This window comes from Lottia gigantea (genome assembly GCF_000327385.1).
Source record: "Lottia gigantea unplaced genomic scaffold LOTGIsca_100, whole genome shotgun sequence".
Taxonomy (NCBI): domain Eukaryota; kingdom Metazoa; phylum Mollusca; class Gastropoda; family Lottiidae; genus Lottia; species Lottia gigantea.
Window position 1 is genome coordinate 326,164 of NW_008706748.1, and position 27,823 is coordinate 353,986.

The 27,823-nt window shown below is 32.2% G+C and overlaps 2 protein-coding genes across 2 annotated transcripts; one reads left to right on the forward strand and one right to left on the reverse strand.

Annotated features, from left to right (window-relative positions):
• Positions 1–3,245: 3,245 nt before the first annotated feature.
• On the reverse strand, positions 3,246–3,620 carry LOTGIDRAFT_135735 (hypothetical protein; the record flags this gene model as incomplete). Its single annotated transcript, XM_009046340.1, has 1 exon — positions 3,246–3,620. A coding segment is annotated over one exon (375 nt), but the record flags the coding sequence as incomplete, so codon positions are not given.
• A 1,317-nt stretch (positions 3,621–4,937) lies between these two features.
• On the forward strand, positions 4,938–27,233 carry LOTGIDRAFT_223723 (hypothetical protein; the record flags this gene model as incomplete). Its single annotated transcript, XM_009046341.1, is given in 5 exon segments — positions 4,938–5,296; positions 18,257–18,267; positions 24,397–26,890; positions 27,016–27,043; positions 27,063–27,233. The coding sequence occupies 3 exon segments, from the start codon at positions 4,938–4,940 to the stop codon at positions 24,555–24,557; spliced, it is 531 nt and encodes a 176-aa protein (XP_009044589.1). The 3' UTR covers positions 24,558–26,890; positions 27,016–27,043; positions 27,063–27,233.
• Positions 27,234–27,823: the final 590 nt, after the last annotated feature.

Consider the following 27,823-nt stretch of genomic DNA (forward strand, 5'->3'; position numbering starts at 1 on the left):
CACCAGTCAGACATGACTGGCAAATATAATCATATCAACATCCCTGGCTAGAAACACAAATCTAGAGAAAATTAAAGAGTAAATGGTGGGTCGTTTTAATCAAGAACTGCGAGCACCAGTCAGACATGACTGGCAAATAAAATCATATCAACATCCCTGGCTAGAAACACAAATCTAGAATTATCTTAAAGGAGCACCTTCACTATCAGTTCGACCAATCACACCTTAGTTTCAGAAACAGGAATATTTTTAGCTTACATACGTAGTAATAGTGTTCACAGATAATTTTCGAAATTTGAGCCTTCACATCCATGTGTATCCATAATTATTCACGTTTGAAAGTTAAAAAAACATATTAAAGTTAGAAAACAGATAGATAGAAGTAGGCAGTGAAATTTCTAGTTAGAGGTATATTTGAAGGGATTATGTGATTTTTGTGTGTTTAGTACTTCTTAAGACTATTAAAGCACAATAAAGACCCAAATCAACCCTTGAAAATGCAGACTGTTTCCTTTCAAAGTTACAAGAAAACGTTATCTTGAAGATTGGTGAGATTTAAGGAAGGAAGGGGTGAGGTTTGTTTTTCAAAACATTACGCATTAGGAATGTCAGATATTTGGGTCAAAATCTGCCCAATTTGTATAGCAGGAAGTGAAACTTATGCTTTTGTGTCCGTATTGTGTGCTATTTTTTTCTTATATTACTAATATCTGCTTTGTACAAATTTTATGCCACTTAGAGAATGTTTTACTGTTATGATATATCAAATTTAAAACTCTTGAAAAAAAAATAGAAACTGGCCTGTAGCTTGTACAAGGTTTTAAAAGGGGCTGAAAGTTTAACTATTTGCGAACTCTGCTAATAACAATATGGTCATCTGTAATGTAGAAAAAGACAATGGGTTTTCTTCATTTTATATGTGTATCATGGACACTTATTGCATCAATTTGATTGATGTCATCACTTATTGCAAAATATACTTTATCACATAAGACCCTTTATGATTGGTGACATCATCAAACACTTAGTTGTGGTGGAATTGCAGGAACCACAGATGTCTGATTTCAAATTGATATGGTGCAAATTGATGCTATCAGTATCTCCGATTTTTAGAAAACCTCTTGACAATCTCTTTAAGTTAAAAAATAGTATTATATAAGAGTATGTTATTTTTTTCTAGAGGTTATTCTCTCCCTAGGGCTATGGTTCTGATCAGAAAGTTGAGTTGTGAAAGGACATTTTTTTAGTTTATTTAATGTGAATGAAGTTAAATTCTCTTGACAATATGATATTAATTGATTTATTAAATAATATATGAAGTCAGCTGATATTGTATATTGTGTAACATTGTGTAGATATTGTGATATTATTGGGTATTATTGTGATACTATTAGCTTGAGAATTGGATTCTGAATTAGGTCATTAAGTGCAAAAACTTCAAACTTTTTTTCAAATCTACCACCTGAAAGCTACATAATAGGTTAACTTGCACCTGGTAGAATATTTCTTAGGCCTTGACCCTCCCTGGCCCTCCCTGGCCCTCTTTGGCCCTCCCCTTAGCACTGGTTCTTAGACAGACTGACTTAATTAATGATGAAGACATGAAAGAATTACAATAGCCATCGTGGATCACACACTATGAATGAGTCAATATGTGACTAGACCAAAGAAATATGAAAGTGATTTTTTATGTGATCAATGTTCAATCTCAAGCTATAATTACTCAGGTAAATAACAGGTGATTCATGTTGGTGATATTTTATCTTTTTCATCAGCGCTATTGATTTGGCTGTATTTGCCAGTCATGATTTTACTTGAAAATGTATTTGTCATTCATGTCTCAATACTGTAGGTTTGACTGTATTAACCAGTCATGTCTGTCTAGAACTCCAGAATGTTAAATTGGTTGTATTAACCAGTCATGTCTGTCTAGAACTCCAGAATGTTAAATTGGTTGTATTTACCAGACATGTCTAACTAGAGCTCTATACTGTTAATTTGGTTGTATTTACCAGACATGTCTGTCTAGAACTCTATACTGTTAATTTGGTTGTATTTACCAGACATGTCTGTCTAGAGCTCTATACTGTTAATTTGATTGTATTTACCAGACATGTCTAACTAGAGCTCTATACTGTTAATTTGGTTGTATTTACCAGACATGTCTGACTAGAGCTCTATACTGTTAATTTGGTTGTATTTACCAGACATGTCTAACTAGAGCTCTATACTGTTAATTTGGTTGTATTTACCAGACATGTCTGTCTAGAACTCTATACTGTTAATTTGATTGTATATACCAGACATGTCTAACTAGAGCTCTATACTGTTAATTTGATTGTATATACCAGTCATGTCTAACTAGAGCTCTATACTGTTAATTTGGTTGTATTTACCAGACATGTCTAACTAGAGCTCTATACTGTTAATTTGGTTGTATTTACCAGACATGTCTAACTAGAGCTCTATACTGTTAATTTGGTTGTATTTACCAGTCATGTCTAACTAGAGCTCTATACTGTTAATTTGATTGTATTTACCAGACATGTCTGTCTAGAGCTCTATACTGTTAATTTGATTGTATATACCAGTCATGTCTGACTAGAGCTCAAATTGTTCATTCGGCTGCATTAACTTAACATTAACCTATCATACTAATAATATTAACTGTCCAATAGTATGAACAGAATGCTAACTTGTTTGAGAAAAGGGTCATAGTTATAAGTATTAAGTTAAACACTGGCTAGATGATTAATGATATAGGTATTTTATTCATAATATATTACTGTATTGCATTTCTATCAAGGTCATCTCAAGGTCACATGTGTGTCAAGCTGGGTTTGGTGATATTGATGTGACTGTGACTAGCCTTGTATTAATTTATCATACAGAATGGAGGTGTACCTTTAAATTGTCAAGGTCATTTATGGTGTGTGAAATTCTCACCGAATTTAAATTAGAAAAAATTGTTGACAATAATATCCTGGCAAACTTTTCCTCTTTGAACACTGCATGGCACTTTTACTACCTGAAGAATAGAATTTGATTTTTATAGATATTCTTTATATAATATCATTCATTGAAGAACGTCTTGAAGTTTGCTTACTATTTAAAATCTTTTCACATTTTGAAGTTGTTGACTTGTTCAGATACTGGAGGGTTTACAAGTTTCATAACAAGACAAGGGGCGTTATGTTGAAAGTGGAAGGCATTATCAACAAGGTACATGTCATTGGTGAGGGCATTTACAATATACAGTGCATTATTACCAAGATACAGGGCATTATTAAACTAGTGGTGGGCATTATTAACCTAGTTGAGAACAGTATCAATAAGATACAGGGCATTATTAACCTAGTTGAGGGCATTATCAACAAGATGCAGGGCATTATCAACCTTGTGGAAGGCATTATTAATGAAATACAGGGCATTATTAAACTAGTGGAGGGCATTATCAACAAGATACAGGGCATTATTAACCTAGTTGAGGGCAGTATCAACAAGATACAGGGCATTATTAACCTTGTGGAGGGCATTATTAATGAAGTACAGGGCATTATTAAACTAGTGGAGGGCATTATTAACAAGATACAGGTCAATATCAACAAGGTAGTGGGTATTATTAAAGAGATTCACACCAATTAAAATGGTGACACTGTAAAAGATTTACTGACATCCCAGGATCAGGTTTTAACCTTTCTTTGATAAAATTTGACTGTAAATAATTGGTGAATTATTTCATAGTTTACTCAGGGCTCTTCATTTACTTATATTTGTCAGCCTATATCTGATTGGTGGTCTAGCTGTATTTGCCAGTCATTTCTGACTACTGACTTGGGCTCTAGACTGTTGATTTGACTGTGTTTATCCACGCTCTTTGATATTATAACCATGAATATAGAATTATCCTTCCAAAAACAACAAGGAAGAAACAAATTTTCTAACATTATTGATTAAAATGTTTGTTGTTTTTTCTGTTACAAAATTGCACTTTTAACACCTGAGTCACCAAAAACAATGACATCTTCCTTCTTACTTTTCTTTTTGTAATTAATTCCACGTCACTAACAGTGATTTACACATCTGATTATGTATTCAAGTGCAAATGGACCTCATCCACGTCCAACAATATAGCCCAACTAACCCCAACAATTTCTCACTCACCCCAAGTGGCGCCTCTAGGAAACGTCAGGTGAGGGGGCCGAGCAGTGTCCATAAAATTTTCCAGGGGGGCCACAGGTCATTCTTCCACTATGTCAAATGATAAAAAATGGGTGGGGCCATGGCCTCCACCTAACCCCCGTAGCAATGCCATTGCCGCCCTTATCAATGCAACAATGTTACCTCACCCACCCCCAACAATGTTACCTCACCCACCCCCAACAATATGGCCTACTCACTGTAATTTATTCCATATCATAAATACTTTACATTTTTACCCTAGAAACAATTTATTTTACTTCTATAGAAATCAATATAAACCATTAATTTGTTGTCATTTTATCAAACACTTTCCATTAACATTCACATACCAATACATATTATATTATATTATATATTATAGCTCATAATGGACCAGTTTGAATCTCCATTTTAATTCTACTATACATGCATTCCAGGCTTTGAATTTGTTGTTTGTTAACATTTAACTACTTCTACATATTATATTGATACTCGTTATAGACCAGTTTGAAAATGAAAACATAATCTTGATTTCAATTCACCTATACCATGGTCTTATCCAGCATACAAACTGCTGTACAAGCTCTTCTAGCTTTTACTTATTCTATATTCCACCATTTCTATTTGCCAAATGTTTCAAATGATAACTTAGATAAATAACTTTGACCAATTTGTTTAATTATTATTTTAGTAAGCGTATCCTGAATATCTATACTCATTTTTGTCTCTTTTTTGTTATTGCAGAACCTCCTCCAATGCCTGCTCAAGAACCAGAAACCATAACGGAAGAGGAACGTGAAACGACCGTGATCGCTCCAGTTAATAATAATAACGAGGATGACGAACACCGACCACGATTATGTCACATTAGAAAATGGCATGATTTCCAAGGTTACGGATTTAACCTTCACGCCGAGAAAAATAAACCTGGCCAGTATATCGGGAAAGTTGACGACGATTCTCCAGCCGAATCAGCAGGGTTAAAAGAAAATGATCGAATTATCGAAGTTAATGGCGATAATGTCGAACAAGAACAACATCAAAATGTCATCGGCAAGATCAAATCTGGTGGAGAAGAAACAAAATTATTGGTTGTCGACCCAAAAACAGATGCGTATTATAAAGAAAAGGGAATTTCAATCACTAGTTCGTTGCCGCAAGTTTTATATCAAGTCACGCCCCATCGTGCACTTCCAGGTAATATAACATCTTGATATCCTTGTCTATGCTTTGATAATATGATCTTGCCTTCATTAATAATGCCTGGATAATATTTCCTTGATAACCTTGAGGGTCTTGATGATCTAGTCTTTGTTCATAGCTGGATAACCTTGCCTTGATAATTGAATGTTTTGATATTGCCTTGATATTAACCTAATTATCTAGATAATCTACAATTCTTAATTTTGATCAACTAGTCTTTTTAACCAACTAAGCCTGAACGATCTTTCTTTGATAGTCGTAATTATCCGGCTGTTTGCATTACTTAATCCTTTTTCTTTCAGAGAATTTTATAATTTTTCTTGATAACAATTTTGTGGGATTGTATGAATCGTGATGATACTTATTTTGCCATTATTGTTAAGTGGATGCTCCGATTGGAAATATATGTACAATTATAAGTGTTAATAACCAAATTTTTTTACTTTCCCATGATTTACTGTTAATATTTTCATATATTTACTCTGATGTCGATTTTGCCTGAAGTATTTGATGGACGTTCTTAACTTATAATTGATTGTCACTAAAAATATCAATTTTTCTGTGGTACACTTTACAGTGCAGGATCCAGACACATCAAAGAATTATATTTGATTTATTTCAGATAATTTTTCTTTCAGCATCGTTGCATATAAATTGACTGTCATACTGAGATTTTTTTTTTGGAAAATTTTGAATTTTTAAACTTTTAAACCCTTGAATTTTTTACCCATCCTCCCTTAGTTTATTGATGAAATAATGAAAAAGTGTTTTTCTCTATTCCCAATAAATCTACAGTAAAAGGTTTCTTTTTGATGGGATGGGAATAAAATTATCTCGAACTCAAAAAATATAAAATATTGAATGGTGTTAAGGTGAAATGAGAATTTAACTCATAGAAAGCACGGGCCTAGGTCTGAAGCAAGGATTATTCATTCACAAGTAATGTTTTGTTAGTTTTAACAATGATGAAAAAAATGTTTTTTGTGGTGCAGACTTGTCCTGTGGTATGAAACTAACCCCCCCCCCCCCTTATTAAAAGTAGACTAGAAAAAGTTTTTGTTTGCTTTATATTCATTGTATAATCACAGTAAAATAAGCCTATGTATATTTTATCAGATAAAATAAGTAAATTTGTTAAACTATCAAATATCGTAATATATTCAAAACTTGTAGGGTTAATATTTATACATGAGTAAAAAATACCTGGATAAAAATAACAAGATGACTGTATTTCTTAAAGAGATTCTGAATGGTTTTTCTCACCTTTGTATGTGGTATGTTGGTAACAATTATAGCTTCTATATGGACCATTTGGAATGCCCCTTCAGAGGCACTAAAATTGAAGCCATAAGTGTTCCCCAATACACATCCAATGGTTCAGTGTAAAAATGATTTAACCAAACACAGTGACCTACTCTGAAAATTGTTCAGATTATAATGTTGGTTTGAATTGGCTTTTGTAGTGTTAGATGGTGATGAGAACATAGTCTCATGAAAGCACTGGCCTAGGTCATAAAGTAAAGATTTATGAAGAAGCCAGCAATTTTAAGACTATTTAGGGTTAATTCTACCATGGACTAGGATATAACTGAAATCTTTATTTCTTCTGTAAGCTGTAACAAGTTAAGTTAGGTGTACAAGAATAATCTATTGCTTCCACTATCTGAATGTACCATATCAAATCAAACAATATTTTGGAGAGTCCACTTAGCTAATTGTATTTTCCTTTTCTTTAATCAGAAGCTGCTGAAGAAGATTTGTATTTATATCCAGATGGTAAAATATAAATTTAAAATTTTAGCTAAAAATAGTTAAGATCAAATTTATGCTTTATCAAATTTACTGTATCACTTTTCACTTTGAAATCTGACGTCTTGTACTCCAGCAATTTAATATTTGCCATGTTACTGTAGATTTCGTAACTTAATATCCTCCCATCACCCATTTTTAGAAAAATATTAAATCTCATAATTTATTACAAAATTCTTAGACCAATTCTTAAATGTAGTATTTTAAGTAAATTTTAATACTGCTTTTTCTTAATTAGAACTTTTTATGCGCATTTTTAATTAGATTTGTTTAATGAATAAATTGTTAATGTCAAGAGTAAATCATTGGTCACCTGATTAAATTAGCTTAATTACGTCTCATTAGACAAAATTTGACCCCAATTCACCTCAAGCTTTGACATTTGCAATTTTTTTTAAATTCTTTTTTTGCAAAAAGGACATAATTGTTGAATTTAACAAAAATTTTAAATACAAATGAGCCTAAAATAGATGACATAAAATAAATGATTAATATGTTAAATTTCTAGCTAAAATGGTATTTTAAGTGATGTTTGTGTTGTAACTTGAACTGGTTTGGGACAAAATGAGATATTTCTAGATATTCAGCACAAATCAATTGTAACATAGATGACATAAGAGTCAAATTGAAATGTTTATGGTTAAGATGTTCAAAATTTAGAGCCATTAAAAGATAACTTTAACATAAATGTTTCGGTACAAATGAAATATTTTAGAAGGTTAAATACACAAATAGATGACACAGAGTTAAATTGAAATATTTAAACTCAAAATGTTTAAAATAAAGAGCTAATTAAAGCTATTGTGACACATTTTTGAAAATTATTTAAAACAAAAGAAAATTGTAGGTTTAGTACAAAATAAAATAAAACGTATGATCTAAGCATCCTAATTGAAATAATTTAACTTGAAATGTTACAAAAATCAAAAGCTATTGTTCAGTTAAAACCTAAAAAAACTTATTGTGAAAGTGCAAATGACAGTCATCAGCCAAAAACTTGCTGACATAAAGTATATAGTCAGAGTATTTAATAGTCAGTTAAATGTGACATACACAATAGAATTTAAATTTCTATTTCATTTACAAATTAGCCCTCAATTACCTTACATTTTTAAAATGAAAAATTTTCCTTTTATTTTTTTTAATAGTAACACAATGCATCATTTGAAGATATTTGATTGATTAGGCAAGAAATTTAAACATTGTGAAACCTCTGTTACAAAATATTTTGAAATTTAATACTTATATGATGATATTTCAGAGAAATTTTATTTTATTATATGCCCACGTCCGTCCGTTGGTCCGTCCACAATTGCTCGTAATGGCACTTAAGAATGCACAATTCTTGACTGATTTTGATTTTATAGGATAATATTTCAAAGAAATTTTATATTTTTATTCTGCTATATGTAAATGATTAATTCTTGGGTTAAGAAATTAAAATTAGACCAAACTTTCGTTTCGTTTTTTATTTTTGATATAGCCACTACAGTTAGGTTCTAACGACAGCCCCTGTTAACCTTTTGACCTAACCTGATAGACATTGCATTGCAAAATGCCAGTGCTGGAGAGGGTAGAAATTCATTGGTCATCGAGTTAGGTCAAAGGGTTAATTTGACAAACGTTCAAGTGGGCTGTCGTTAGACCCTAACTGAAATGGCTATATTAAAAATAAAAGCAAATAAAAAAGGAAATGAAGTTTGGTTATGTGATTGCACACAATTTCCCTTTAATTAGCTGTTTGTATTAAAATAGCTTTCTATTCATCACTTTGTCACAAAAATCTCGATTCCTCATTCATCATAATACACAAGGACAAGTAGGGGACAAACAAAAACTTGGTTCAAATTGTTACAATTCTTAATGAATATACAGCAAATTATTTCTGAGCTGAAGAAAGTTGTTAATTAATTTGTAATTAAGATGTAGGTTAATTGTAGTCATTATTTTTAATTAATCAGACTGGTTTAATGAATATATGAATAATAGTTAATAGTCAATGTTTTGTTGAAGTTACATAGCGGCAGCCCCATCGCCAGGAATGAATTGGTACTGGGGCTCAGTTTAAGAATAAAAGACCCAGAGAACTCATTTCTAACAATTTTGAGGTGCCAAAAACATATCAAAATCTATATCTTTTTGATTTTGTACAAAGACACTGTAAATGAATCAATCTCTGTTGTACTGAATAACATTTTGCTGCTGGGGCTTAATTCTCACTTGCTGGAGCCCTGCCCCCACGAACCCCACCCTAACAACGAGGCTGCATAGTAGGTAAAACATAACAAGAGATTTTAGACTTAAAATATTGTTCAAAGCAGTAAACCCAGAGAGCTGTTCAAATCTTAAAATTTAAAAAATGTTAAATACAGCATCTTCACAATGTCAAGCTATTATATTACAGACTTCTTCTTAACTGTTTATTAAAGTGATACTACGTCTTAGAATGAACATAAAATTTAACTTCTCGAAAAGGTCAATATGAGTATATATTCATCTGTGAACTTACCTGGTGTCATAAAGTTACAACAGAATCCCTGTAAAATTGGAAAATTCATAAAACTAAGTAATTATTGAAAAACACGTAATCTTGATATTAAGTGTTTTTCAATAGTTTATTGCATTTTTATGGATAATTACTAAGTTTTTTTGATTTATCGGATTATATAAGGATCCTGTTATGTTATTTATGACACCAGGTATATCTACTGGCTCTTATTCGCCAAGTTTAAAATTCTTAGATTTTATGTTAATTCTAAGACGTAGTATCACTTTAAAATGAACTATCAGATCATAGAGGGGAATAATGAAAATGTTAAGATTTTAGTTAAATTATTAGTTGCCTTTTTTTACAGATTTTATTCTTAATCAATTTCAAAGTAATTTTGTTATAGTTTTATTTTAAGATTCAAGCCTGCTTAATAATTATGCCAATTTTTTTCATATCCTTTAACAATGTCACTATGTTTCCTGACCTTGACTGTGACCTTGGCTTTAACTAGTGCTGGCAAGATATATCAGTGAATCGACGTATCGCGATAAGACATGCCACAATACACACTAGGTTGTGTATCAATTTTTTCGTGGTTAGCTTTATTTGGCACTCATTATTACAACTATGTTTAGAAGACATATAGAAGTAGAAAGGTTAGGTTAAAATACTAAGATATATGGATATACTACTTCTAGTTTTATCATTTTACTTGATAACGTAACGTCGTATGTATTCAATTCAGAAGTAGTATATCCATGTATCTTAGTGATTTGATGATGCAAATATTAAAAATACACGCTATGAATTAACACTGCTATTTTAACCATTTGAGCCTCTATTTTCTCGTCTCTTGTTAACAGAAAATGGCGAAAAGGAACCAGAAGTTATAACAACAACTACCAGTGGTAATAATACTCTGTCCTATCTCTTTCTCACTTTTAATGTTATATTTAGTTTTGATACTTGCATTTTGTCCTGTTTCCATTTGGTCAGTGATCCAAGTTGGATAGGTTGAAATGGAAAGAGCATTTAATTTAGCGGGATGGGACAATTAATTCAGTCCTTTTTTGCTAAATCCTGTACATGTTCAAGCTTTCTGGACAGCTGGAAATCAAGAATGTTGGCCATCTTCGTTAGCTCAATTGATATGCAGAAAACTCCTTGGATCTGTATTGAAGATAATGTATTCGATAAGAGCTCATCTCAAGCTATCAAAGCACGTTTCAGATACAAAACCCTCATCAGGACAGCTAGTTTAGGCAGGACAAAATGCTCATCTCAAGCTATCAAGGCACGTTTCAGATATAAAACCCTCATTAAGACGGCTCGTTTGGATAGAACAAAATGCAAGTATTGATAAGTTAATGTTGTTCACATGTAATATTGTTATTGCTTTCACTGTTCAGTTCACATCAGGGATAAGAGGAATTTGGTGGTGATGGGGGTGAAAAAAGGTCACCTTAAGTTAGGAACGATATTGGGGAAAAGATATGGAAGAGTTTTTGAAATCTTTTCCATTAGGGACAGAAATAATCTTAATTTTAGAAGTTTGTATCTAATACCCTAATCTCTTTCGTATACGTTAACAATTTCTCTAAAATTTTCTGTAACTTTTCTCATTAACAGGGATACCTGGAAAAAATTATATTCATAACAATTACACATTTTAAATTGTATCATGCACTGTAACAGGTTTTAGGGTTCTAATATTTAAAGGGGTTAATCAAGAATCAGGGGAGAGGGTTTGAAAATTTCAATTTTTTATTTTCAGTATTTACAAATAATATTTTCAAGTTTTTTTAACAGATTATTGTATTTTAATGTTGTAATTGCATGTGTATTTACATTTAAATCTAGGTCAAACTTTGCATGTGCTTTTTAAAGATACATGTTCATTTTTAAGGAAACAGTTTAAGTACTTGACCTATTTTTGTTTTGCATGTGCATTGTTAATATATAGGTCAAAGCATCTTATTACAGCACATGTTTTGATGGTATTGAAGCTGTCTTTTTTGTAAATTTATTTTATGCTTGAAACAAGTTTAAATATTAGTTGAAACTAAAGTTCATGTTCTGCTTTATCTTATAAAATGTTAAAAATTTGTGGTTTTTGTGGCAATGCATGTGTAAATCGTATATTTGTAGACGTTATTGAAGTTGAAAATGAACCAGAATATCAACCTCCCTCATCCCATACAATAGAAGATGGTAAAACATACATTTTTATCTTGCAGATTATAATATCTCTTCACTCTAATTCATTATTCTTAACTCTTTTGTGTACCAAACCCTCCAAATTCCAACTTTTTCAGGCACTTGTCCAAAAAACATTGCAACTGTGAGGTAACAAACAAAGTATCTGACCTTGTTTGCAATTGTGTATTGTGTAAAAAATCTTTTTGCATCATTCTGATTTTCCAACCAGTGTCTCTACTTCCAGAAAAATGTGTGACTAGATTATTGCAGAATGTTTTTTTTACTGGTTGGTATTAAGTTGAAATGAGAATTTTAATCATAGAAAGCACAGGCCTAGGTTCAAAGCAAGCACTATTCATTTACAAGTACTGGTTAGCTTAGTAATATTTTGTTAGTTTTAACAATAATAATAAATTTATTTTGGTGGTACAGACTTGTTCAGACTGTAATAAACAAAATGCTTCTTTGTATAAATTGGTGTCATTGGCAAGACAGGGTCATCGCTCACGGATACCTAATGTCACTTTCTGATTTATTTTGTCATCTCAGCATCCATCCCTTTTGACAATCCGCATAGCTGAAAAATAAGTTCAATTTCTGTTCATTCCTTCCGGAGAGTCCACATGACTTAAAATGGTCATTTGATAGACACATTCTAGCTAAGTTCAGAATAAAGAGTTTTTAAGAGTTGGAATTTGGAGGATTCCCTGTTGTAAAATAGTGCTTAATATCATTGCAATACAAACATACAGTTTAATAATTCAAATATTGTAATTTCATTTGGTTTGTGTGATTTTTAAATATCATTTGTATTTAATATTTCAATGATCACATGTTGTCACCTCATTGTTGTACATGTCACTTCATTGTATTAATAATATCACATTGAAAACAAGCTTAAAGGGATACTGTCACCTAATTATTCATAGCTAATAGATCTTAAAACCTAGGAAGTTCAAGCACATACCATGATTGAAGATTTACTTCTACTAAGGGTCACCTTCACACCTTCATAACCTTAAATTCAAGTATAGTTTAACAAATATTTTTGCTGACTCAGGCCAGATTCAAAACCTAAACATAAAGCAGTCCAATTATATTGAGGTAGAATAAATAGTATTTGAAACTATACAAACTTACATTATGATATCACTACACTACCAATTTGTAATATTCATCAGTTGGCCCTTGGCCCAATTAAATATTCTTGCATTTAAGTGTTAGTTAGTTTGATGTGTTTGACAGAAGATGCTTAATGACAAGACTCCAAGCTCTTAAAGGATGTAGACTGCTTTATATTTTGAATCTGGCCTGGATGAGCACAAATATTTTGGTTGATAAATAATTAGGCCAATGTGTCCCTTTAAAGTTATGTTCACACTAGTATAGATATCGTACAGTATCATTGATTGGTCAGAAACCGGTCTAAAACTAAATTTGACACGTTTCAGCCAATCAAAACATAGTTTATGCAATCACATGTTTCAATGAACTGAGGAAAGTTTCTTGAAAACTTAACTGAGATAAAATTAATATTTGAAGAAATATACTAATCTGATTGGTCAATGATATTAAATTTATAATTAATTTGACCAATCAGATTACTGGAATACTAAAATTATCTTAAATTATGTTTTCAAGAATCTTTCCCAAGGTGTATAGAATTAGTAAGAGCCTTAGGGTAGAAATTCGTAGAAAAATAGCAGCTATATTTGCAGTTAGATGTTGTAGTTTGCAGCTAAATGTGTAGATGTCAAATTTATCCTGAAAATGTCCCAATTACAAGTTTTTAAACTTTATTATCAGTTTCCAAGATTTATTTAACAAAAATAATATGCATTTTGAAAAATGTTTTAGTAAAAGCGAACAACTGAATGCAGGGTTTTACCTGCTTCATCAAATAAAATTGTGAAACAAGGCCCTGTGCTGTCATCAGCATGACTTCACAAGGCCCTGCTTTGTCTTGTCAACATGACTTCACAAGGCCCTGCATTGTCTTGTCAACATGACTTCATAAGGCCCTGCATTGTCTTGTCAGCATGACTTCATAAGGCCCTGCATTGTCTTGTCAACATGACTTCACAAGGCCCTGCATTGTCTTGTCAACATGACTTCATAAGGCCCTGCATTGTCTTGTCAGCATGACTTCATAAGGCCCTGCATTGTCTTGTCAACATGACTTCACAAGGCCCTGCATTGTCCTGTCAACATGACTTCACAAGGCCCTGCATTGTCCTGTCAACATGACTTCACAAGGCCCTGCATTGTCCTGTTAGCATGTCTGTTTAACCCATTCTAGTTCCATCTTTTAATGCTAACCCCATTGTTTTTATATGCTTTAAACCATCACTGTGGTGAAAGTAATGCCAAGCTTTATTCTGTTTGCTAACTGAAGTTGGAAATCAAAATAAGGTTTTCAAGCAAGACCATTCCGTTTATCAAAATCTTGTCTGAAGAATGACAAAATGAGTAATTGTTTTATAAAAGTGGACTCCTTCAAAGAGAAGTACCATCAGATGCTTTTATTCATCCCTTTCTAAATTCAGAGAAACCCCGTAATCTTTATCAATGGAAAGATAATCCTTTCACTGGTTAAGCTGAGTAAATGTCTTGAGCTCATTTCATCTTCCGGACACATGATTCTGATAAACAACCCTCATCAGGAAAGCTATTTGGCATTACCTTCACATTATGCTTTGATTGCTAACACCGATGTTCTGTGATTCTGTTTCTTGCTTCTTAACACTTCACTCTTTGATATAGATATTCCTGAAGAGCCAGAGCTAACTACACCAGACCCTGAAGTCTCTGAGAATACAGAGCTTGAGTCTCTGCCCCCTCCTGCACCAGAAGTATTAGCCCCTCAAGAACACGAAACCCAGAACGTTCACGAGCCAGAAGTGGAAGCTTCTCAGACGCCAGAAGTCTCTGCTCTTCCGGAGCCAATCAGCTCCGAACCCACTGAAAAAGAAGATCATGAAAATTCTCGTAATATCTCTGAAAATGGTAATATTTTGACTAATTTCTGTATTACATCCGTTTTTATTAGAAAACTTGTTAGCTGCACCAAATTTGATTTCTGACCTTGGAATTCTTTTTCAAGGTCATATCTTTGACTCTTGTTATTTTTGTATAATTTTTTTGGTTGAAATTAATCCTTTTTCACCATTAACTTGAAGTTTTTAGTAGAATACTTGAGTTTTTTTCCATTTAAATTTCAACTTTTATTTGTTGTTGACCTCTTTCACATGTGACCTTGACCCTTAATCTATAGATTTAGATTGTGTATCATTTTGCGTGATATATTTCAACTTGTATTCATTGAAGGTATATACTTTATTTTCAAAAAAAATATTTAAGATCCCCCTATTTTTGATTTTTAAAACATATTTTTTGAAGAAAGTGGACTCAAAGTGTTCGATTTTTACAGTCGCTATGTTTCAAAGAGTTTCAAGAGAAAATGAATATCAGTCACCTTTCAATGATGATATTAAGCTCCCCTAACATATCTGTCTCTTTCTCCCTTTTAGTTCAATAGCAGCTTTTTCACATAGAATTTTGCTTCAATGACACTTTTTTGCATGTTAGTGCTTTTTTCACCTAAAACAGTTCTAATTTGAAACTCCAAATTTCCACTTTTTCCATTTCACAGTTTTGTTAAATCTAATTAATTTTTCCATTTTTTCATCTCCATTTCTAAATTAATTTTTAAAAATGTTCATGTTTTATTTTATGTTTCTAATTTCTTTGTTTTTAAAACCATACCTTTAACATAATAATAATTAAAATCAAGGTTGGAAATCAATGGATGAGATCCAAATAGTTTTTCTGAAAAAAATACACTTTGCATTTTGTCATAAAGTTAACTCCTTTTTTGGCTATATAAGTACTAGTCTCATCATACTTTAGATTTTTTTTGTGATAATACTTTGAGAAAAAAGTTAAAAAGAAATTATTCTCTGAAAATGAATTTTTGTATGGTTTTAAAACTATTCTACCCAATTGTTTACAAAGAGATGGAGAAATTTCTCTTTTTAACACATTTACCATCAGAAAACAAAGTGATAAAGTGATCATATGAAATATATCAGTGAAAATTTGGTCACAGGAAATTTATCGCAGCGAAACTTTCCTCATTGTACATTGCATGGTGTTGCCCGTCTTCATTACTCAAATAATTGAAAAAGAGCAGGCTAATGCCACTGTCCTGGCAAAATTGCACCCTGCATGGCGTTTCCTGTCTTCATTAGCCCACATGGTGCAGAAAAGTAGGACGTAAAACTCCATTCATTTCATTTCCCAGTTATTAGAAATAAAGAGCAAATTTCTCCATCTCTAGACCTATGTTGATATTATTGCATGTCCTGTTCTGTTTATATCCTATATTTCTCTAACCCCTTTGTTTAACAGAAGCAACTGAGACTGTCCGAGAAAGGGAACCCACACCCGAACCCGAGCCCGAACCCGAGCCCGATCATCATTTTAACACATACGAAACTACTGAAACAACTTCCGAAAATATTGATTCAACCACTGAACATGTCGAATCAACTTTCGAACATGTCGAATCAACCGGTATTACTAATGATGAGCCATATTATTCCAGCGCCGAGCCGGTTGTTTCTAACGGCAGCGATGATTATGAAAATGGTAAACTTTGCGTTAAATTAAGAGTGAAAAAAAAATAACAAAACTTTAGCGAAAGGGTACTAACATGTGTGTTTTCTTCAGAATTAACAAGATTCTCTGGGTGGTATTGCAATGTGAATAATTGGACGCTATTTGTGGGTGAAAAATACATAAAGATACTTTGTTTCAATTATGGTAGTTTTACATCAGATCTTGAAATGTTTCGATATTTTTTTTTTTTTCTGATCCTTGTTTTTGAGAAGTTGGCCATAAGAATTCAAAGGTTTATTGTAGAAACAAATTTTATTTAAAGTAATTGTTTGCCACAAAATTGTCTCCAATTATTCACAACCAACTAAATATACATCTTACTTTTTTATCTCTTTCTTTGTATACAACTCTTAAAAGACATGCTTTCAAAATTTTGTGTTTTTAGGTATTTTCTTGAAATTTAATTAAATAGTTAAAATATTTCTTAAATTCCAAACATAACTTAAAAAATGAGTGAAACCATATTTCTTTTAAAAGATGTTTGTATTCAACTTTTATGTTTAGTGTTGCTTTCAAGTTAGTGTCTGTCTTGTCTTGTTATATTTTTAGCTTTTACATTCCTTATGAAGAATTTTTTCAAATTATTTATATATTTTTTCAAGTAGAATTTTTAAATTTTTTGTTAGTTAATTAAATTAGTTAAATAATCAAGATTTCTCAAAAGCTATTTTCTTGCATTTTTGCAATATACCAACTTAAAGATGCACATTTCTCTGGTGGAAGGAATTTAAAGAGTTATAGAATATTTTAAGGAAGGTGCCAATGCTCTAGAAGCTTGGAAACTAATGAGGTGCTGGAACTGTCTGAAGATGAATGTTGGAAATGGTCAAGCATTAAAATAACCAATGGAATGGGAGGCTAGGCATCAAATGCATGATTAACACTGATGGGAAGGGTTTAAAAAATGCTAAGAATATATTTTTTTCTGTTGAAAATGAAAACAAGTTTTTTTTAAACCAACATGGCATCGTTGCATGACTAAGTATAATTTGTGTTGTTTTATCATATAAGCTATCATTATATACAATGTCGTTATATATATGTCTGCATTGTGTGAAATATTAAGATTTTGTGTCGATTTTGAAAAGTTTTTGTGTGCATCATCCATCATTATATATATACAAAGTAATAATTGTATGCATATATTATATTTTCAAGTGTAATGTTACATATTATGTGTGCTCAATATATCGTATAATCTTAGAGGAAAATATTTGCTTTGCTTTGAGTCAATATCTTTATTTCAGAGAACTTTTTTCTTGCAGCTTTTTTTTCCTATTTAGCGGTTTTTTTTAAAATTCTGTTTGAGAAATTTGGATATTAAACACAAAATATTAATTATTATGTTTTTTGTAATTTTTTTTCAATAATTTTATATTTCAATTCATATTTTAAAATTAATTTAAAAGCATGAAATTGAGTTATTTCCCCTTGTATTCCCAGGGTAGGAATTAACAATCTTTTTGCAGTGATATTTTGTTGAAAATTGAAAACTTAATGTATGTTAACAAGCATTTAGGTGTAAATAGATAAGGCATAGTACAGGATTATGAATACAGTAGAATATAGAAGTAGTAAAAATACTTCTGAAACTCGTTTGAATACAATGGGGACATGTTTCGCTTCTATTTTATACTGTATTAAATATCCTACCCTGTAAAACTTACTGTCTCTATTTGCCTCTTATTGAAGTATTTTGCCGTGTGTTTTGTGGATTTGAATGTTAACTAATCGGAATGCTTAATTTATAGTGTCTGAGGTGACCAATCATACAGTAACAGAAACCTTCACCACAGAAACTGTACAATCTACAGAAACAGTGCCTCAAGTTGAAAATGGTAAAAATAGATTAGAATCTGTAGTTTTCTAGTTGTCATGGTGATTGGGCACTCTTTCATTTCTTTATAGACTCTTTCATTTCAAACTAAAATTGCACTTATTTTCATGGTGATCGGCCACTTTTTAGATTCTAGACACTTAATTTCATTCATTCTATAATTACATTTATCGTCATGGCAATAGGGGACATTGCTATGTAGACACTCTTTCATTGCTATGTAGACACTCTTTCATTTCTATGTAGACACTCTTTCATTGCTATGTAGACACTTTCAGTATAGTCTTTCTATAGTTACACTTAATGTCATGGTGATAGGATACACTTTAATTTCCAGGTAGACTTTCATTTCATTCATTCTGATGCTGTTTTGGGAAATAATCCAGGAAAAATTGGCCATTATTTTTGCAAAATGGAAGTGGATAGGGTGACAGCAGACTTCAAGGAAATGAAATGGTGTCTCCCACAGCATAAAATGTGCAGAAACTCCCTGGCTTCTGTGTGGCTTCACCCCTTGAACCACACCAGACACCATGGGCCATTCAGCTTCGCTTGCTACAATTTGCTGTCCACACTTCCCAAAAGTTCTGAAAAATGGATTCAATGGTCACTTACATTTCTGATAACCCTTTCCATGGCTGTAGGTGAAACTTTTACGTGAAGTGTGATGTACCAACTTGGTCTTTCTAGGTTATATGATGGTTGATATTGTGTTATATGTACAATATCTGAAGTATCAATTTTATTCCCTATAGACTAATATTTGTCAGATATCAATAGAGAAGTTGATATATGAAACCTTTTAAAGTCTTCTAGTGACCTTGTCACACACAAAGGTCTGTCTGTAACCCCAGCATTTTCAGTTGCTCATCTTGGAAGGTATTTAGTTTTTCACATTGTGTTGTTTTAACTCAATTCCAATTCATATGAATTTTTAAGTACCCATATCAGTTTTGTTCTCTATGAATACTTATAGCTGTCAGTGACCGAGTGGGTCCTAATAAGGTAAGAGTTGATAATATGTGACCAGGTATTAAGTTGCACTGCCCAGTAATAAGCTGACAGTGAAGTATTAAAAGGGGACTCAAATCTGGATATCAAATTGACTATATCATCTGAACGGAGAAAGCTATTGAGATGGAATTGGTATCAAAATGTAGCTGATGATGCCAGGAATCCAAATATACTAATACACAAAATGCTACTTAATACCTGGTTTGATGTGCAGGGTCACCTATACCTCTTTTTTTGGCCGTTGGTGACCTCTTTTGATCAGAAATTTGATGTTCCATTTGACCTTTCTAAGAATATGATAATTGGTATAGTATTATATGTAAAATATGTAAAGTATCGGTTTTGTTGCCTATACATACTAATCTCTGTCAGTGACCCAGAGAGCCTTATTCAGGGGAGTATTGATATAAAATAACAAGAGATAAGGGGCTCTACAGACCAGTATAGGAGGCTTTATTGATATATTGTTGAGGTCTGGTCAATATTTACCAACAAGTATACTATATTATATATCTGTTTTCACTTGTTCTATTGAAGTGTCAGTTTTAGTTTCTGGTAACCTTGTCAAATATCATCAGTTGCCTCTTGTCATTCAGATCAAACTGTCCATTTCTAGATTTCTCAACAGCCACAATGGCTTTATTTGACACTAGCTTTCCCTATCCCAAAGTAGCCTTATTGGCTCTACTAGTTATACACTTGTTGATATTTAAAAGTGGCTCAGTTAGTGTGACACTCTGTCTCTATATCTTTTACATTGTCACAATGGGTCAGTTTTGTACTTTAAGCCTTTGTTTCCTACATTAGTCCCATGGACTTGAATTGCACCTTTTTTGTTAGTTAGATACTTTCTCAGAGCCTCTCTTTATCAAATTATATCTTGTGACAAGAATGACTCTAACTCGGAACATCTCTTTTCTAAGGAGACCCTTTGGTTCATTTACTTTTCATAGAATTCAGTGTCTTGAAGTCTTTCTTCAACTAGCATGCTTCCTTACTAATACATCTCGAGGTTCATACCACAACCTTTACATTTTTTCGGGAGCCGTGATGGCTCAGTGAGTTAGACGCTTGCTCGCTAACCTGAAGGTCCAGGGTTCAATCCTGGCATAGGTCAAGATAATAGCTTCGTATTTTTCAACCCAGTTTCCCCCTGTCAGTGATGCAGACATGCTAACATGGAAAAAGCGTCTAGTGGCGTTGCCCGTCTTAATTAGCCCACATGATGCAGAAAAGTAGGACATAAAACTCCATTCATTTATTCATTTAGATTTTTTCAATGAAATTCCATTCCAATTTTCAATGTGTGATTCAGGCCAGGCATATGTAACATCCCTCAAAAGTTCAACCTAATTGGATAAATCTAGGTCACAAGTAGCCTATTGAAATGTAAAGTTACAGATATTCTTATCAACTACTTATACTAGTGTATATTTGCATATATTAAAATTAGGTCAAATATTCAAGGTAGGGTACAATCTCAACTTTTAGTTATTTTTATCACAAAAAATACCTCAAAAATTTATTGTAAATTTGATCCAACATAGCTAATAAAGATTTCATTTGATTGGCCTAATAAGGTACAGAACACTGAGACATAAAATTTCATAAGTTTGGCAGAGGGTTTTTTTTGGGGGTGGGCCAATGGTCCATACTCCTACCCCCTCAGGTTTTCAACCCGGTTTCCCCCTGTCAGTGATGCAGGTAAGAGGGGCTGACATGGAAAAAGCGTCTAGTCGTTCGGATGGGACAATAAACCGAGGCCCCGTGTGCTACAGGCTGTGCACGTTAAAGATCCCTCGACAGTTGGAAATTGAAAAAGAGCAGTCTAATGCCGCTGTCCTGGCTAAATTTCCCTCATGGCACCCTGCATGGCGTTGCCCGTCTTCATTAGCCCACATGGTGCAGAAGAGTAGGACGTAAAACTCCATTCATTTCATTTTCATTTACCCCCTCAGGCCTATGAAAGGTTTTATTTTGAAGTAAAAATTAATCCCTTAAAATGCTAAAAAATCATCTCAAGCCATTTGAAATTCATTGGCTTCTAGGGGCTTCTGACCTTCCAGCCTTAAGTGGCTTTGGCCCCCCTTAAGGCGTCACCTAAGAGAGACACCTTTCATCTCCCCCCCCCCTCTCTGCAGGCATTTTCTAGATGTACCCCTGATAACTAGATTCTCAAAACATGATAGGCCAGAACCATTGACAGTTTTAAAATAAAATCTAGACATAGTCTTGTCTATTTTTTGGTGAATCAGGCCCCTATATTTGCTGATAACTGATTGACAGTCTGTAGGGACTATGTCAACATGTCCTTATCTCTAGCAGTCTATATATTAATATACAATATACTAATTCATATCTATATTGGTCATATTTCAATGATATACTGAAAATATACATCTTTATATTCACTTTAAGTAAACTGATAGTCTAGGTTGTCAGTTGAATATCAACTAGGTAGACAAAGTCCTAAAGATATTGAAAAAATAATCTCCCAAATAGATGCTTTGGCCAGACATTTATTTTTTAATGGTGTACAAACTGACAGTCTTATTTTTAAAGAAAAGAAATTCCCTGTAAACTGAATTTATTATTACTTTCAGAATATGTCTGAATAACCTTTAAAATAAATTTCCCATTTTGAGCAACAATCTTTTTAACCAGACAATAAATAAGTTTCCCTTCAGGTGTATATGTATTTGATCTCATTAGTTCTATATGGTGCAGTACTCAATAAGGTACAGAATAATAGGATATATAACTTTTAGATCATTAGGGTCTGCATTCTGTGCTTTTTAATGGTTCCTTGGGTTATTCTATGTAAGGACAAAATAGTGCAAGAAATCCACAGATCAATACATATAGATAGCAATTTTTATCTTTTAGGACACTGACTGACTTCAAGAAATTTAACAGATTTTAAAATTTCATCTGTCTTCAAGCTCAATGTTGACATTACAAGTGAGGAGTGAAAAAAGGAGGTGTCTGTAGACAAATAGTTTTAATCCTTGGTCAAATACTGTCACGTCTGCCTTGGATCTAGTGATAATAGTTGAAGTTGTGTTGTTTTGGTGTTTTAGGATTAGATGTTTTGGGGTAGAATCAACTTTTTTGTCTCAATGTTTTAACTTGATTTATGTCCAATTTTTCTCTCTGACCTTTCTCTGACTTTTCTCTCTGACTTTTCTCTCTGACTTTTCTGGGTTGACTTTTGATAAACTTTTGTCTCTGAAATTTTCGCTTACCTTGACAAGAATTGAGAGCTGGCTACCGGCAAGCTATTTAGCTATATTTGTCATTGGTTTCATGTACAATGGTAAATAGAAATAAAATAGAAAATGAATGATGAAAGGGTCACATTAAGGTGATTTAAATATATATAAAAAGGAAATGAAATAAAAGTAATCTTTACTACATTAAAGATAATAGGATGCTTGTAAAATAATTCTAGTCTCTTATTATTGTAGTTCCCTATTTCAGTCCTGTTTTAAAACACTGTTGGATTGTTTAAGTACTTGCGGTAATGAATTCCAGAGTAAACTAGCCTTGTATTTAAATGTCCTTTTCATGGCCTCAGTCCGGCACTTGGGAAGATGTAATGAATTTTTTTTTTTCCGAACTTAGACAGAGAGTTGTGGTAGAAATTGAAGATTGTAACCGAAAATAATTTTGAAAGTAGCATGCTTAATAGTAGATTGTTAGAGTGTTTTCTATTATAACAATATTTACTTTAAATCAATCAAATTAATTTCTTAAAACAACAAAAAATCTTCAAAGATATTTACTACAAGCCAACCTGATTTTAATTTTTCATCACAGTATTTCAATTATTAATCCAAATCATCTGATTGCTTGAGATTTCATTAGAATAGTCGTTTAACTAAAGTTTGTTAACTTGCAAGTTGCTTGCAGTTTGCTCTCTTTGGATGAGAAATGTTTACCAGTCGCAACTAAACTTAGGAGGGAGACCATGGATGGTTTATCTTTCCTACTTTTAGACGGGCTAATTAAGAAATGTAAAAGCCTCTAGATTGTACATTATAACAAAATTAGATTGAACTAATTATTTCAGTTAATCCGTTGCTATAGATAATTAGATTTAATTGCTTCTATATTCTAGTTTTAGCATTATATATTGTATTTTCAGAAAAATTTTAAATCTTTTAATTCTTTTCATTTCCTCCCCATTGTGAAATTATTTCAGTTTGTCAATTGTAATGAAAAAATTATCACATGGCTTGCTTCTGGCGAAGAATTGACTCATGAATAGATTAATTCCTTTTATTTTCCCCATTGAGCTATATGAATATTGAAACATAAAAATAAAATAAATAAAACAATATTTTCCACAGGAGAATAATTAAGTATATTTCTTACTATCAATGAAATGCATGTTTTGTGGATTTTACTACTGCAGACTTATGGCTGTAGAAATTTATCGTTTTTCTTTGCCTTTTGATTATCGTTTGGTTTTGCCTTTTTATTTCCAGGTCATCCTGCCCCTGAAGAAAAAGCACCAGTAAGTTTCAACCTTATGAATCTCATAACATTGAAAAGCGAAAGAACGCCTGCAACTTTGCTAATTTTCGTTCTTAACAGAGTCAGATTTTCTGATAAATCGCTAATCGGAATGGTCGATAGTACAGTAGCCAATCAAAACAATGAAATTGATCACATGATAAATCGTAGTGTTTTGATTAGGCAGAGTGGTAGAGCTTACACGATTGTGTGGTAGCTTTCAGCATGCTCAAAGGAAAGGACTTGATGTGTTTTGAAGTTGATATTGGAATTGTAATGCATAGTTTGTATTAGAAATGATTAGTTGATCATTGTGTGAGTAGAATAAAGATAGACTTAGGAACTCTTCTACAGAACCAAAGTTTGGTCTTATTTTTATATGACTGATGTAATGTCTGAATTAAAGTTTAAAATATCTTTGTATTGCAGGAACCAGAATCCCCACCGCCTGCCTACAAAGCAGCAGAGCCTGCTCCGGTTCATGTCAGTGACGAAACAGATGGCCGTCCGGCTGGTATGTCTGCTAAAGAATATTTAGAATCATTGAAAAAGAAGAAAAGAGCCGACCCCCGCAATCAGAGGATGGACTTCAAACAAAAACATGATTTATTCCAAAAAATGTGATTTCATTATTCTGTATGAACTAACAATATTCTGTACAACATTACATTCAACAGTCTCTTAGAGAAAATACGTTCAGAAAAATTGGCATTGTAGGGCACTGGTTTGAATCTAAGAGAAGTACAATTAAGGGAATTGAGGAGTTTTTTTTGGAAGAGAGGGTTGGTTTAATAATGATCACTCCTACAAAACAGCAAATGTTGTAATCTTGTATTCAGATTTAAATCTGCTTTGACTGGCTAAATTCCCAACATCAAAAACCCTCCAGTGTGAAAAAAACATCAACTAACAGAGTCTCTGCTCAAAAAACTTGATGCCAATTTTTCTGATGCTATTTTCTCTGTGAAACTGTATAATTTTACCAATTAATAAATGCATAACTTTATTTTTCTTTTTCTATGAATTATTTCATTTTTTAATTTTTCCAATCAATTTTTTTTTTCATGATGTAATTATGTTTTTTATTATATGAATTAATAATTTGCCCTGACGAGGTCGACATGACCTTGACATTTTCTGCTGATTTTGTAGTCTTGATATTATTATCTATCCTATAATATGCGATATTTTTGCTCTTTTTGGCTCGAGACCATATTTTGTTATAACGCTCAAGTGTATTGTAATTTTTTTCTCAATTTTTGATTTTCTATATATTTATAAGATAAATACTATATCTACAAATTAAGTGCTTGACATAAATAATAAGATTTTTTATAGAAATGTTATATTGAAATAGTTTATTGTCTAAAAATTCTACGCAGGCTTTCAATTGTTTTATTGGCAAAATCCGCCTAAATTATTTTCTAATTGTATTTTAACTACAATATACAGCTCAATTTTGGCTGGATTTGCCTTTGAATATCTTGTATAGCTTTTATTTATTGAATTTGAATAATGCTTTGATGAAATTTGATTGGCCATTGGTTCAACCAATCAAATGTCTTGATTGATATTTGAATAATGCCTTTGATGAAATTTGATTGACCATTTAATATTGGTTCAACCAATCAAATGTCTTGATTGATGTTTGAATAATGCTTTGATGAAATTTGATTGGCCTCCACCAATGAAATCTATTGATTGATATTTAAATAATGCCTTTGATTGATTTGATGATCTGATTGGTTGGTTTAAATGTATTAACCAATCAGATTTATTGATTAAAATTTAAATTTAGAAAATTAATTGTATATATATATATTGTAGCAACAATATAATATGAAGTAGAATGATGCTTTTTTTTTTCACATTTTGCACACGTCACCATGTTTGCCTGAAAATAGTTACAGAACAATGCCTAGATGGAAGTATTTCGGTATGAATTTAACTTAGGCCTATAGATAGTAGAAGAGCCAGAGAAAGGATTGACTTCATTAAAGGGATACTGTCTTCTAGATATTTGCTTGGATATCTCCTCCACTCTCTGATAGTTTAGCAATGTTTGAAGTCTGCGTTATCAGGAAGTGAATGTTAACTTGTCATATACCAACCAATCAGCGATGTATAGGATGAAGTCTAATGTCTCATTTGTAATCTCCTTGGCTTTGATAGTTGTAAAATTCAGCTGCTCGTAGCAATGTTCAAGTCTTAACTGGAAGGGGATGTTAACTTGTCATCTACCAACCAATCAGTGATGTATAGGTTGAATATCTAAAGTCTCATTGGTAATTCTGAAATATGTTACATACGGCTGAATTTCAATACCATCAACTTTAAAAGGAATATTTAGAGTTTAGCATCCCTATAATTAAACAATCCTCATTAATTATGCCCCACCCCTATTTTTTTAATAATTATTTTCACTTGATAGTATTAGATATTTCCTGATCCTGGGTTTTTTTTATATTTTTGCTGAGATTTCAGTTTTACTTGGATGGATTATTGCCCTTGCTTTATGTTGCTCACTGAACACCATGCCATATTTGTCAAAAGAACATGTTTTCAAGGCACTTTGTGTTATTTTGGTACTTAAATATTTAATTGAGCTTTACACATTATAATGGCTTGAACTTTGACATTCCCTTATAAGGACATCAAGAATGTATATATTTATCTTACGGTTTAACTTGTCTAATAAGACCATTTGGCTTTTATACTGAGTTAACTGTAATACTACATTTGTCCTATTGCAGGGTTGTACTGTACATGTTTGTTGTAAAATTAAATGAATTGTTTGGCTTTTACTGTTAAAAAAAGAAGTTTTTCTATGGTTTTTCTGTAGGCACAAGGAGTCTTCACTTATCTGAAAAATGATAGAAAATCTGCCTTTTCTTGAAATTATTTGCTTTTCTTGATGTGAATGTAAATAGCTAATGTGAACTAGAAGAAATTCAGAAATATCTGTAATCAGTTGAATGTGAATTTAATATGCACTGAAAAAAAATTGATTATTTTGAGGTTTTCTCAACCAGTCTATTAAAAAGTAATTGTTTTTCAATTAATACACCTAAATTCTTCATTCATTTTTAAAACCTTAACATAAAACTTATATATATTTTATACATCACATTCTTATAACAGTTCAAAATTCGAATTATTTATAGTAACATATTTAAAATTAATCGTCCAATGAAATCGCTCGGATTGCTCACTGTATATTTAATTACCCATAATTCCAGGATTGAATATATATACATATATAATATCATATATTTTGTTACAAAATAAAAAACTAAAATTATTTCAGGTGTTTTTATTTTTACTGGAAACTTGAAGGGAAAAGAATGCAACAAACAAACCAAATTTTTGAGTTCAGGGAATAACTTTTCAAGAGAAGTCTGAAAATGCAGTGAGAGAAGCCTGCTGGCTAACCAAGAGGTCTGGGGGTAAACCTGCAGCTCAAGGAGAGGAGTGGGGGGGGGGGGGCACCTGATTATTGGGATAAGACAATAAACCGAGGACCCATGTGTCACAGGCTGTGCATGTAGAAGTTCCCTGACATTTGGAATAAAAAATGTGTAGGATAATTCTGCTGTCCTGACAAAATTTCCCTCATTGCAAACTGAAGTTTGTTCTTAATACAACCTGGAGCAGAGAATAAAGATGTCCGACTTATTTCTTGAGGATTCCAAATTGTTGCTTGGAAGAAACTTGAGGCCTTAAGCATTAATCTTTCCTGGATTATCTTATCTCATTCTTGAACTAAAGTTATATAAATACATCAAAAATGTTTTAGGTGCAAATCAATTTTCTGTGGTCTCCATTCTTGTCTAAGATCTCCTTACGATATACTAGTAGTGTAGGTGGGAGAATTGTTATTGTGAATTGGT